The 15428-nt window shown below is 35.7% G+C and overlaps 1 protein-coding gene across 4 annotated transcripts in view; it reads left to right on the plus strand.

The window, feature by feature from the left end:
- LOC141533470 (dystrobrevin beta) overlaps positions 1-15428 on the plus strand; it is a 633463-nt gene that overhangs the window by 544797 nt on the left and 73238 nt on the right. For all 4 annotated transcript variants that reach the window (XR_012480273.1, XM_074252367.1, XM_074252368.1 and 1 more), the window contains one exon: positions 6194-6253. Coding sequence is in view for 3 of the 4 variants with exons in the window: in XM_074252367.1 (XP_074108468.1) it covers positions 6194-6253 (60 nt within the window). In the remaining variant the exon portion in view is untranslated. Of the gene's footprint in view, positions 1-6193; positions 6254-15428 lie in introns of those variants that run through there.

The following is a 15428-nucleotide window of genomic DNA, read 5'->3' on the forward strand; positions in this document are numbered from 1 at the left end:
TCTATATAAAAAATTCATTCATCAATTCACCAAAACCTTGCCGATACGAATTTAGTCAACTGATTTTCTAAATTTTTTTATTAGGACCACTAGCTTTCGGAAATCCGCTTCCTTACGGATGACGTATTTAGTTTTTAGATATTTAGAATGAATAGAAGGTAATAGAAAGAGTATGTTGTTTGATAGGAAGTCTCACGTGTGCCAGTATATATTCTTTGGTTACTTACAATATATAGAGATAATAGTTTTACAAGAATCTGATTAATACAGCAGCCCGTGAGGTATCAGTTTATTCCTTAATAGTTTTCGTCCTTCAAAGAATGTGTAGGTGAAATAATCTTAGTAGATAGGTAAATTCATAGCAATAATGATACACGGTTTATAACAAAATAACTATTTTATTCCACACACTAAAGATTTACTTATCATTTCTCGAATGCAATAAATGCTTGAATTATTAATTATAATGGTAGAACTTAAATTAAACAGTAATGAACTTTTAGAATATATAAAATGTAATAATTGGCTTAATTAGTAATTAATACATAGTAGTACAGAGAGTTAGAAAATTAGCGTGATTGCTAGTTTGGGGTTGGATCGACGTCTGACCAATATTTTCGGTGTTGTCGCGTGGGCCGTTTGTCCCCACTCTTTTTCGAGACTCTACCGCCAAAAATTAAGAAAATTAACGCAACGATGGTTCTCAGACAGTCAGTTGAAGGCTGAGAAGAAACGGACAATTTGCAATGTCTCAACGTGTGCTACAACATTGTGCTGTGAATTGCTAAATTTAGGACTAGGGGATTCGAGTTTTGAGGAAATAGAGGAGGTGTTTAAGAGGGTATCTGTAGGGAAATATTTTGATATAAATTTTATTATAGAGAGGGGTGGTATTAATTGCAGAAAGCCAATCTTCTCAATAGGAGCTGCTAAGGAGAGGTTAGAGTTTTCAGTGGCAGAGAGGGTAGGGGGCAAGGAGGAAAGGTCAGCGACGGTGCAAGTAGCGCGCGCGGGGACTAAACCTAGCACTACTTGCAAGAGGTAGTGGGGTAGGTAAGGTAGATAGTGTGGGTCTAGGGATAATGCCGGATGGTAAGGCGGGTAGTCAGGCGGGTAATTTGAATTTAAAGTAGGGTAATAGAAATTTGGCGCTCGGGAGGACTGCAAGTGCTGGGGACTTGACAGAAGCGATCTTAAGGGGAAAAAGGAAAGAAAAGGAGGCGGAATCTGAATGGAGGGCAATAATGGAAAAGTTGTCTGAAATAGGCGAGAGAATTAAGGAGGAATGCGCTGGATCAGGGAAGAGAGTTCGTCAATTAAAAGAAGAAGGGAAGAAGGAAAGAGAGTAACTAAAGAAGATGTGGGAGGAGGACAGGAAACAGATGAGTGAAAGGATAAAATGGCTGGAGAGCAAGTTGGAAAGGTTAGAGAAGACAGCGGAAGAAGATGTGGACATGTCTGCTGATGGGGATACTATGATGCGGAACAGAGGACAGGTAAATAGTGGGACAGAGAGAAGAATGAGAAAGATTGAGATGGACATAGAGAAGAGGGAATGGGGGATAAGGAGTGTGAATTTTGAAGGGTGTCGATATGAGAGAAGGTGTGGATTGGAAGACGGAGGTAGATAGAGTATGGAATACAATAGAAGTAATAGGGGGTAGAAAAAATATGAGAAAAATTGGAGCTCTCGATAAAGAAGGGAAGGGATTGCTACTAATAGAATTGGAGGGACTTGACAAGAAAAAAAAAGGTTATGGAAGCGAAGAGTAAGCTAAAAGGAGAGAAAATAAAAGTGGAGGATGATCTGACTTATGAGGAAAGGAGGATAAAGAAAATAGTTATGGAGGAAGCCTTCAAAGAGAGAGCTACTTTCAAAAGAATGTCAAGGTAGGATATATGAAGCTATGGGTCAGTGGAAAATTGAGGAAGTGGGATGAAGCTGAAGGGAGGTGGAAGTGCGAGGAGGGAAACGAGGATGGGAGGAGGCTGGTAAAAATAACAGGGAGGGAAGAAAGGGTAGGGAGGGGGCAGGGGAAAGAGGTACCGTAAAGATAGCGAGAGCTGAGGGTGAAAGCGCGTATCATATAGCATTTTGGAATGTCGCAGGGGTGAGAAATGAGGAGGAGGACTTTTGGGTAGGTTTAAGGGAGTGGGATGTGGTAGTGCTAATAAAAACTTGAGTAAATAGAAAGAAGTGGGCAGAGATAAGAGAGTCATGGGAAAAAGGGTTTAAATGGCAAATCCAAGAGGCCAAGTTACCGAGAGGAAGAGGAAGAGCGGAGGGAGGGATACCGGTAGGAGTAAAAGAAGGTATAGAAATACGCAATAAGGAAAAATGAGATGAGGAAGAATGGGCAGAAGTTGAGGTACTCCTAGGAAGGGAATGGTGGTGGATAATAGGGGTATATATTAATGGAGATATGGGGAGGAAAAAGGAGCTAATGAGTAAGTGGATGGATGAAACTGGAGATAAAAGGTAATTATTTGGTGGAAATTTCAACGCTAGAACGGCATCGGAAGGAGGTTTGAGGATTCTTGATGACTAACTGGGAAGAAGTGCGAGAAGTTCAAAGGATAATGTGTATAACAAGGATGGCAAAGAACTATGCAGATTCTTGGAGGAGAAATGATGGGCAATAGTTAATGGATGTGTTAAGGAAGATGAAGATGGGGAATGGATATTCGTAGGGGAGAGAGGCTGCTCGGTGATAGATCTTGTCCTAATAGATGAGAGGAGTAGAGATAGGATTATGGAGTTGAGAATTGAAGAAAGGACCGACTCAAATCACTTGCCAGTGGTGGTCGAGGTAGAAGTTCAAAGGAAAAGGACGAGAGAGGGTTATAAGGAAAAGATTAAGTGGACGGGGAGGGGAGTATGGTCCCAAGATCGTAGCAGTAATTTCCAGAAAGAATTCGATAATGCGGGAGACCAGGTAGGGAACTTAGATGAAGACTGGAGGAGGTTGAAAGAGAGAATAAGAGGAGCTATTAGGGAATCCGAAAAAACGAGGGTAAAGTCGAGAGGTGTATCCAGCTGGTGGGATGAAGAGTGCAGAGAAGGTGAGGGAAAATTATGGATATCCTTGCAAAGCTTTAGAAAGAAGAAAATTACGAAGGAAGAGTATTTTCTGGAAAAGAAAACATACAAGAAGCTATGTGAGGAGAAGAAAAGGTTAGATAAGTAAAGATGGGAAGATTGGGTCAAAAACGCCAGGACGGAAGGACAGGTATGGAAAGTAGTGAACGAGGGAAGAAAAAAAAGAGGAGTTGGATAAATAAAGATATCCCAATGGAGACATGGGATTTGTATTTCAGGGAGATACTTGGGGGATCGGGGAAGAAGGTAATACGGGAAGGCTCAATGACTGATGAGGAACTGGATGAGACGGAAAAGGACTAGATCACTATGGACGAAGTCAGGGAAATGGTTAAGAAGTTAAACGATTATAAAGCCATTACAATTCAAATAGCGGTACCGGGCTGTAATTATTGTGGGCTGTGGGCGATTAAAATCTGTTGTAAAAATTGATGCAGTATCAGGAACATCTAAAACAAATTTTCGAGTTCAATAATTAGTGTGAACAATGTACAAGTAGTATGAACGTGAGATGAAATAACAGGTGAAGTCAAGAGATACAGGACCTTATTATGTGACATTGTTTGCAAAAAGCAAATATTTTTTTCTCTGTATTGTCATCCCAGGATTTCAAGAAACTCATATCTAGGTCACAAGGGTCTTTCTGGGTGATACACTCAGCTAGGAATTTCATTCTAGGTTCGTTGTAAGCCGAACATCTTGCGAGAAGGTGTGATGTGGTGTCAGACTCTCCAAGGTAGCAGTATGGGCATGGCTTTGTGGAAGAGAGTGTTAGTAGTAACTTGCTAAACTAGACATGGCAGGCATAATTTTAAGCATGACGAAGTTGGCATAGTGGTTTCGCGTGATGGTATGAGATTTCGCTACATGAGAGTTCGCTAAGTATAATCTTAGAAGAAGAGTTACACAGTCTGCTGAGGTCGAATTTAAAATGGTATTCAGAGGAGGCCATGTATCTTCTAACGTCAAGCGAGCGCCGGTATTGCTCGTACTTGTCGATGATTTCTTCGTTTCTTATCTTCCAATAGCTAGCTGAGAGATTGTGTAGTAGACTTTCCTCTCCAATAGATACCAGGATGTCAGCAAGCTGTTGGGCCCAGTTGAAGCGGGTTGACGAGAGAGGATTGTTCCTATCAGCTGCGAGTTTGGTCAAGCAAATTTTGGGGAGTCATTCTCTTGGCATTTCCAGAATTTTGATCATTCAATTTTTTGCTGCTTTAAGCGCGAAGATGGAAAAATGATCCAAATCCAGTTCTAACCTTAGGGAATAATTAGGTGTGCACTAAAGAAGGTTTAAAAAGCGTTTAAAAAAGTAGAGATTTGCTGATTCTAGCTTCTCCAGATTCTCTGGGTTAAGACCCCAGAAGTGGGCCATATACGCCCAAGTGGAGCGTATTATACTGTCATGGAGCTTAAAAATTCCAGACCAGGCGCTGGTTTTGAGACCAGCAACGATCCCTAGGATAGCGCCAGTTGCTAACCTACTTTTTTTGACGACTTCAGTAGTTGCCAAATTGTCTTTGAGCGATGTACTTAACGTTACACCCAGATGAACAAAGGACGAGACAATGTCGATGTTTTCGCATTTGTATGTAAAGTTACTTAGCTTCTTCGATAACCGGCCAGTCGATCTTGTAATGAGGATGAAGGTTTTTTGAGTGTTGACCGTGAGGACGTTGAGCTGGCGATGTTCCTCAAGTATTTTTAAGCTCTTGCAAAGTTTGATGTCGGACGTGGCTAGGAGGGCTGTGCCATCTGCATACATTAGTGCTAAGATCTTATGATGGTCGATGAAGAGACCCCTTTGTTTTTCAAGAATATTACAAAGTCACTAATGTATAAGCTGAAAAGAAGAGGACTATATATTTCACCTTGTATTACTCCTTCGGTGATCTGAATAGGTGTAGATAGTTTGCCGGAGCTCCTGATTCTCATGTAGGTGTTTTTGTACAAGTTAACTAGGAGTCTGATGATTTTTAAGCTGAGGCCAAAGCTAGCGAGTTTTTCCCAAAGTTTGTCGTGCTAGATTGAATTAAAGGTTCTCTTAAAGTCGACGAATAGTGCATACGTGTAACTTTTGAATCTTGCTTCGAGTTGTAGCGACGCTTACAGGTCAAATAATAATAATAATAATTTTAAAAAAGTGATCTTATTTAGTAGTAAAAAATATAAATTACCCGTCCAGAGCAGATGTGAAAAATAGTACTCCTTTTTGTGTATTAATTACGCCTTTGCGAAGCTTGAGCACTCGTTCCTCAAAATTTTTGCAACCCTAGTTTATGATTCAACTTATTGTTACAGTTCTTTCATTTTACTTTTATACTACTAAAATCTGTTGATTTGAAAATTAAAATTGTAAAGCACGATATCGTTAACAACATAATTTATAATTAGAATAAAAAACATACTTCAAAATATATCTCACATGTAAACTGATTTTCTACATTTATTCATAAATTCTAAATATAAGCTACTGATATATCAAGTTCTTATACTGTACAAATATATTCAGTTATATATTATATATATATATATATATATATATATATATATATATATATATATATATATATATATATATATCAGCATACTGCATATTTTATATTTTAACATGTTTTGAAGAAAACATTTTTACTAGATTAATAAAGTATATAAAACCATATACTGAATTTCGCCGGATATGTCCCCACATGTAACCGATATATTTTCCTATTTTTTTTTTCAGACTGGTAGATTTTTTTAAAATCACATGACGTTAATTATACTTGCGTAATTTAACGTCTTTCTTCAATATAAAAGCTGTTGAAGTACACAGAGTATTTAAAAATCATTTGAAAAAAAAAAATCTCCCTTAACAAAGTTTATTTTTAGGTTTCTTAAAATCCACTAGACCGAATGGGCTTACATTTAAACAAAGTTTAAGAGTGAAACCACGCTTTAACATGTTCAAGAAAATATTGTTCTCTACGGTCAAGCTGTTTGAAAATTTTCGGGAGGTTAGGGGGGAGGGGTGGGCACACTGACAAATACACAGACACATATTTATGCATAGAGTTTTTTAAATTTGATTTCAATGTCTTTTATTAATTTTAGATTCCAACCTAGGAGAAACTGCAAATCCAAATCTTCATTGTAATTCACTCGATGATTATGGTAAGTTAAATATTTTATTTAGTTTATTTTTCGATCTTGATACAACTTTGTAGAAAATATGCAAGTGAAAAAAAAATAAAGGATAAAAAAAATTCAAAATATTTAGCGATTTTCTGAGTCCTCAAAAAAAAAATAGATTTACACATGAAGTTTCTAATTTTAAGATCTCCAGATTAAAAAATTATATATATGGGTCATTCCACGTCAAATCGACCAATAGTTGGAATCGACCCCTTTCGATTTGGACGAATTTTGGTCAGAAGTTTTCTCTCATCATATTATGAAGTTCTGCCAAGGGAAAAAAATAAAAAATTTTTTTTTCAAAAGTTATGCAATTTTGAAAATTTCACTAATTTTCCTGTTTCTTAAACTTATTCTCCAAAAATCTCGAAAATTATTACAATTACTCTAATGATCTGAGCTAGGTTTTAAAGAGGATACTTGAAGATACCAAAAAAAAATTTTTTTGAAAAAATTTTTCAAAAATTCGCTTTTTGGGAAAGGTTTGAAATTTCCAAAATTGCAAAAGTCGATGACCGCCATCAAATTTTTCGCTCAAATTTTTTTCTAGAGTACCTCTAATTAATTTCAAAAGATCCTGAAAATTTTGAGTAGGGGTTTTTCTTTGTTCAAAAGATATAAATTTTTGAATTTTAGGAAAAAAAAATTTATCTTTCTTTGGCATTGACTGAATAAAACAATGATAAATTCACTTGTAATTTTTAATTTTAAGGCTCAAAAATGTATTTTAATGCAAAAGAGTCAATAAAAAGAGAGTAAAATTGTCGTTTAAATTCATTTGGTAGTTAATGTACATTTATATCAGTTAAGACGTGACACAATCTGCCATCTACATGTTTGTTACCAATATTTTTCCAGTAGATAATTACTATAAGATATTCAAGAGGTCTCTATTATCTACATAGTGGCTATATTTCTAGGATTTACGAAGTTCGTTGTTTATATTGTATAAAGAAAAAAATAGTTTACTGTGTATTTTTGTGATTAAAATTCTTTATTTATTAAAACTTCTTTATTTTGGATTTATAATATCAATCATGGAAAACAATAAATGTTCGATCGGAATATTTACAAGTAACGAATGCTGTGAGGGAAAATTGATTGATTGTAATGATTTTTCAGACGAAGATCGCATAACCTTAAATGCACGAAATGGTACAGTGGTTAATTTTATTTGTCGTAAGCATGACGAACAATTTCGTAGAGATTACATTTTTAACCAAAAAGTGTGTGCTAATCCTTATAATATTCATGATTCTAATTTACGTAAATCATTGAGAATTATTACGTTTGAATGGTATAATCGATTCAAAACTGTAGTTCCTTCTATTGCACCTGGACGTAAATTATGCATTTCATGTACGAAAAAAATCCGCTCTGAGTTAATAGATCAGAGAGTAATTGAATCAGAAACAACATAACATACTGAGAGCCCTAATGTCAGTGAAGATGAAAATCCCACGGTAGACATAGCTTGCAATCCATCTGAGCCAATAATAACAACTGATCAAGATGAAACACCGGCATCTTCTCAAATCTCGCTACTGATACAAGACAAAATATCTTCCAATTTATCTGAAAAATTAATGTTATCTAACCTTTCAGCTTCAAGTTTTGAAATCTCCACTTCAACAAGTGAAACTTTTACCCCAAGTGAAATACACCTCGATCGTCTCAATACTATTGCTAAAGTATTTGAATTATCTCCGATTAATAAAAAAGATTTGGATCGATCAAAAACCTACGCCCAGCACAAATATTGTAATATGAAATCTGAAATGCAAAAATGCTTTTAACAAATTATGGACAATACTTTTGATACGATTGAAAGTGACATTTTAATTTCTGATAATAACCCAGAATCGATCGGAAAAGAAATAATAGTCCAGTTAAAGAAAAAATTCGAAAATACCAGCAAGTTAAATGAAAAGTTACAAATTTTATCCGTTTTGCCATTAAGTTGGTCAACGGAAAAAATTGTAAATATTTTGGAGCAACAACGTACATGGTCAAGAAAGTCAAACAACGAGTGAAAGAAGTTGGTATCTTGTTTATTCCTGAGCGAAATCAAGGTCATTCATTGTTAAAAACAATGCAGGAAAAATTCAAGAATTTTATAGAAATCAAAATGTCAGCAGAGAATTACCAGGTAAAAAAGAGTACAAATCCGTACATGAAAATGGTCAGCGTGTTCAAAAACAGAAACGTTTGATATAAGGCAACTTAAACGAAATTTTTCATCTGTTTAAAGAAAAATATCCATTTGAAAGAGTAGGTTTTTCAAAATTTGCGAGTTTGAGACCACCTGAATGTGTTCTTGCCGGTGTATCCGGTACTCACGTGGTATGTGTTTGTTAAATTCATGAAAATTTCAAACTCTTGTTTCATGGAGCAAAGCTTGGTAAACTTAAATTCAATGATGAAAATCAGACATTCTTGTCGCATCGGGATTGTATGGACATGGTTATTTGTCAATCACTTATAAATGAGTGTTCTTTCGGAGAATGCAATGACTGTCCCGGCTCGGAAAAATTGGAAACTATCTTAGAACACTTATTCATGGATAACTGTAGACGAGATTACATACAATCAGTAGACTCAAGTGGATCGATGTTCTTCAGAAACAATAATCAAACCAGCTGACGATTTTGTTGATATTTTTGTAAAATATATTCCGAAACTACTTTATCATGACTTGGTAGCTAAAAAACAGGCTGAGTATTTTCAAACTATAAAAAGAAACCTTGAAATCGGGCAAGTACTTGTTGTTGCTGATTTTTCTGAAAATTATTCATTTTTGCTTCAAAATAGTGTTCAAGGAGTATATTGGAATAATGAGCAGGCAACAATCCATCCTTTTGCGTGTTACTATAGAACGACTGAAGAGAATAAAAGTGAAATTGTACCTCTCAATTTAGTAATAATTTCTGATAACTTAACTCACAATATAACTGCAGTTTACACTTACCAAGAAGTACTGATATCGTTTCTCAAAAATAAAATTCCCGATATTTGTAAAATAATTTATTTCTCTGATAGCGCTGTATCTCAATACAAGAATCGTTATAATTTAGTCAATTTGGTGTATCATGAAGAAGACTTCCAAATAAAAGCCGAATGGCACTATTTCGCCACTTCCCATGGGAAAGGCCCAAGTGACGGTTTGGGTGGGTTAATCAAACGATTAATTAGCCGAGCTAATCTTCAACATCCTCCTGATAAACAAATCAAGACACCTGAGCAATTATATGTATGGAAAAAGGACAATATTCAAGGAATAAATAGTTCTTATGTCTCAGATGAGCAAATTCGTAGAACAGAAAAAAACCTAAGTAACAGGTTCAAAAACGCTTAACCAGTTAAGGGAATACGTGGATGCCATGCCGCAGTCCCTACTTCAAATACTATATATAATAGTATACTATAATATTATTTTTTAAAAAAAATTTTTTTTTGGTACCATCAGGTATTCTCTTTAAAAGCTAGATCAGATTATTAAAGTAATTGTAATAGTTTTCGAGATCTTTGCAGAATAAGTTTAAGAAACATGAAAATTAGTGAAATTTTCAAAATTGCATAACTTTTGAAAAAAAAATTTTTATTTTTTTTCCCTTGGCAGAACTTCATAATATGATGAGAGAAAACTTCTGACCAAAATTCGTCCAAATCGAAAGGGGTCGATTCCAACTATTGGTCGATATGACGTGGAATGACTCATATATATCTAATATATAAAATTCTCGTGTCACGGTGTTCGAACTTGAACTCCTCCGAAACGGCTCGACGGGATTTTGTGATCCTTAGCGTGATTGTCGGCCAGGGTGGAGAATCGGCCAACATCTATTTTTCATCCCCCTAAATGTTAAGGGTAGTCCACCCCTAAATTTTTGTTTTTATTTTTTAGGCAAAATTTTTTGTTTTTATTTTTTTATGACACAGCATACAAAAATACATACAACTCTCAATTTTCACCCCTCTGAGATCAACCCTTATTTTTTATTTGTTACTTAAAAACTTTAATTTTTTGGCAAAATTTTTTTTTTATTTTTTGATGACTTACAATAAAAAATCTCATAATCCTCTCAATTTTTCACCCCTTTACAATCAACCCCTATTTTTTATTTGTTAATTCCTATCCAGATATTATAATTTCAAGTTCCTTTAATTATGATTGTTTTTTAAATTCAATTTGATCTCCCGCCCTCACCGTTCGACTACTGATCAACTATCAATCGGTCAGTTATCCCCGCCAGGTGTCACCACTTATCCAGCAAACATTACGTAATCGGGATGAGGACGAAGCCGGTCTCCTGTCTTACTCACTATACATTTTTCAGCCATGTTTTTTTAGTTTTATTTGTGTATCAATCGTAGCAGTGACTGTTATACCTATTATTTTAATTTTCCTTTGCAACTCTCATATTAATTTTACTGTCATCATAAAATTATCATTAATTTCCAGTGCAATAATTTATTTACTATTTATTAATCTGACAGAGACAGTTTTAACTCTCAGTTAATTAAGTGATCTCATGTAAATAAACACGTGTTGTAAGCTCCCGCCAACAACGGCCATTACCGTACCTGTATATATTGTACTTAGCATTTTTTGGGAATTGTTTTAAATCAAAACGAAAACGTGTACGTGGTTAATAAATTAAAACGAAGACGTATACGTGGTTAATAAATATACCTGTTTTATTATTGTGAAAGGTAAGTCAAATAATAAGCAAATGAAAACTGTTTAAATTAAGTCACTGTTTTCTATCAATACACTGATAAAAGGATTTATTAACTATTAATAATTTATTTAATTTCTTAAATTTAAATAATATATTTTAACATTCAGTAAATATTTATTTGAGATGAAAGTACATTTATTAATTGTTAATAAGTCTTTATTAATAGTTAACAAATATTTATGTCACAAATATCTATAGTATATTCAAAAAAATTAATAAATATTTCGTTGAGTGAATTTTTTCTGCTTGCAATTTTATATTATCTGAAGATTGCTTACGAACATAAATCATCTTTACAAATTATTTATATTTATATAATTTATTAATATCATTTATTTATAAATGTTTTTTTTTATTAATAACCATTAATAAATATTTATTAACTATTTGTAAAATGTACTTAATAAATTACTTACTGACTGTTAATAAATATTCATCAAATCGTATGATGTTAAAAAATCATTTAACAGTTGATAACGCTTATCAAATATAAAAAAATTTTTCTATCCGTTTAAGTATTTTAACTTCATTTATTTATATGTTGTATGTACAGTCAGCAATGCCAACAAAACGCAAAGGGGCCAATTTGAGTCGTCGAACGATCAATCCTAAAGCCCGGCTAAATGAAAGAGTACAACGATCAAGCGAACAAATTCAAGAAGTCAATGCTGATTCGCGTAGGAGAATGTCGCAGTTACGTGAATTACGATCACAAGAGGCACGAGATGAACAAAATCAACAAAGACAACTAGAACGAAGAGAAACTCGCAGATTCATAGTCGATGGACGTAGAGGAATTGACCAACAACGCCAACAAGTTCATCGAGCATTTACGTCAAATTTATTTCTTCGACTAGCGTTCCAGTACGAGCCGGATGTTGAATATTATAATCATTCTAAAGTGGTTATTGGTACTTTGGAAAAGGATTGCCCGCATTGCCATGCACTTAAATTTAAAAATGAGCCAGTTGGGATGTGTTGCTCATCAGGAAAAATACAACTAACCGAAATTGAAACACCACCTGAACCATTGCACGGTTTACTTATCGGTACAGATCCAGATTCTAGCCTATGCCTGAAGTCAATTCGCACATTCAATTCATGTTTCCAAATGACATCATTTGGAGCAACAGAAATAGTTAACAATACTGCTGTAAACGGTCAGCAATTTAATTCCACGTTCAAAATCAAAGGCCAAGTTTATCACAAAGTGGGCTCATTGCTACCAATGCCAAACGAACCTCATAAATTTTTACAAATATACTTTATGGGTGGCGAGGATTCCGAACGTGCACTCGCCAATCGCGTGGATGCACGTTGCGACTACCATAGTCTTAATTCACCTTTTGCCAGGCGTATCGTCAGTGAGCTGGACGCTCTGTTAAATGAGCACAATGAATTATTAATTACATGTATTAAAATTCTTCAAATCACACATGCCCAAGCTACAAAGTGACAATCACGCTATTGTCATCAATCCTGACAGAACACCAGCTGGAGAGCATGTACGTAGATTCAACGCACCTGTTGTTGACGACGTTGCTGGAATTATGGTTGGCGACCGTACAGCTACGCGACAAATCGTGATTCGAAGAAGAAATAATGATCTTCAGTTCATCAGTGATACCCATCGTTCATATGACGCTCTCCAATATCCACTAATTTTCTGGAAGGGACAAGATGGATATTGCGTAAACATTAAACAACGAGATCCCGTAACAGGTAATTCTTTCATTATTAAGAACACAACTATTTTATTATTAAAGAATAAATCTTCAATTAATTTAAATATATATTATTACAGGAGCTGAAACAAATAAGAACGTTAGCTCGAAGGATTTTTATTCATATCGTTTGATGATTAGACGTGGCCGAGATAATATCATTTTACGATGTCGTGAGCTTTGCCAACAATTTATGGTCGACATGTATGCGAAGATAGAGAGTGAACGACTACGATACTTGCGATATAATCAACAGAAGCTGCGTGCAGAAGAATATATTCACTTGCGAGATGCTATTGCTAACAACGCTGACACTGCCGAAATTGGTAACTCTGTTATCTTACCATCATCGTACGTAGGTAGTCCACGTCACATGCAAGAATACATTCAGGATGCTATGACTTTCGTGCATGAATATAGACGACCGTGTCTTTTCATTACTTTTACATGTAATCCAAAATGGCAGGAAATTACATCATTGCTATTGCCAGGACAAAATGCAATACATCGTCATGACATTACAGCACGTGTGTTTCAACAAAAATTAAAGTCTTTAATCAGCTTCATTACGAAATTGCATGTATTTGGCCCCACACGTTGTTGGATGTATTCAGTTGAGTGGCAAAAGCGTGGATTACCTCATGCACTCATTTTAATATGGTTCGTCGACAAAATACGTGCTGAAGACATTGATAGTTTGATTTCTGCAGAGATTCCAGATCCGTCTACTGATCAATTACTGTTTGATATCGTTACTACAAACATGATTCATAGTCCATGCGGAAATCTGAATCGTTCATCACCTTGCATGGTAGATGGAAAATGTACAAAGCGTTTTCCTAAAGATTGTACTAACGATACGGTCACACATGTTGACGGATATCCAATATATCGTCGAAGAAGTACCGAAAATGGCGGACAATCTTTCATTAAAACTATCAACAACGCAGACATCGACATTGACAATCGTTAGGTGGTACCATATTCTCCTCTGCTGAGCAAAACATTTAATGCTCATATTAATGTTGAGTCATGCAGTTCGGTGAAGAGTATCAAATATATTTGCAAGTATGTGAATAAAGGAAGTGATATGGCTGTATTTCGGATTGAAAATAATAATGTTCATTCTCCTCCGTTGAATCAAAATGATGAAATTACGAATTACCAAATTGGCCGGTATATCAGTTCCAATGAAGCTGTCTGGCATATTTTCGGTTTCCCAATTCATGAACGGGATCCAGCAGTTATCCACTTAGCTGTCCATCTTGAAAATGGCCAGCGCGTATATTTCACGAACGATACAGCGCTTGATCGTACTATAAATCCACCGAAAACTACGCTCACCGAATTTTTTGAACTGTGCAATCGTGCGGATGCTTTCGGTGCCTTCGCACAAACACTGCTCTATTCTGAAGTTCCGCGGTATTTTACATGGGCTCAATCGAAAAAATGGATACCCCGCAAGCAAGGGATACCAGTTGATGCATGCCCCGGTTTATTCAAATCAAATAGGTTGGGTCGTGTATATACCGTCAATCCAAGGCAGACTGAGTGCTTTTATCTGCGACTATTGTTGGTTAATGTCACCGGACCATTGTCATTTCAAGATATACGGAAGGTAGATGGACAACCGTATCCTACGTATAAAGATGCATGCCTTGCTCTAGGCTTGCTATAAGACGACAATCATTGGGACAGCATGCTTGCTGAAGCAGCATTAAACTGCACAGGGACACAAATTCGTCTACTATTTGCTATAGTACTGACTACATGTTTCCCGGCCCGAGCACAAATGTTGTGGGATAATCACAAAGATTCAATGACTTATGATATATTGTATCGACATCGTACAAGGTGCAACGATCTAACAATATCATTCAGTGAAGCTATGTACAATGCAGCATTGATTGCTATCGAGGATCTTTGCATTGCTATTGCGAATTTACCAATCAGTCATTTCGGTATGAGCTCACCGAATCGAAGTGCATCTGATTTACTCAACACAGATATGAATCGTGAACTACAGTACGATACTGTACAAATGGCGAGCATTGTAAGCCGCAATGTTCCACTACTTAATGATGAACAAAAAATTATCTACGACCGCATCATGCTGGCAGTTTCGGCAGGACAAGGAGGATTCTTTTTTTTTTAGATGCACCAGGTGGGACTGGCAAAACATTTCTTATTTCGCTACTTCTTGCCGAGATACGATCAAAAAATGGCATCGCATTGGCCGTTGCATCTTCTGGCATTGCAGCAACTTTATTAGATGGAGGCAGAATAGCTCATTCAGCATTTAAACATTCAAAATAATCCAGATGCAATGTGCAACATAAAAAAACAATCGTCTATGGCCGCAGTGCTGAAACAATGTAAAATTATTATCTGGGATGAATGCACTATGGCACACAAACATTCGCTTGAGGCATTGGATAGGACATTAAAGGATATAAAAAACAAAGATAAACTATTTGGCGGCACCTTGTTACTCCTTTCAGGTGATTTCAGACAAACACTTCCCGTTATTCCGCGTTCAACCTACGCTGATGAAATCAACGCGTGCTTAAAATCATCGCGACTATGGCGTAATGTTGAAAAAGTACAACTGACGGTGAACATGCACGTTCAAATGCTTCAGGATCCATCCGCCGAAACTTTCTCTAAACAACTGTTAGATATTGGCGA

This window comes from Cotesia typhae, unplaced genomic scaffold, assembly GCF_013202065.1.
Source record: "Cotesia typhae breed Kobodo isofemale line unplaced genomic scaffold, CoteBio_Ctyphae contig_9, whole genome shotgun sequence".
Taxonomy (NCBI): Eukaryota; Metazoa; Arthropoda; class Insecta; order Hymenoptera; family Braconidae; genus Cotesia; species Cotesia typhae.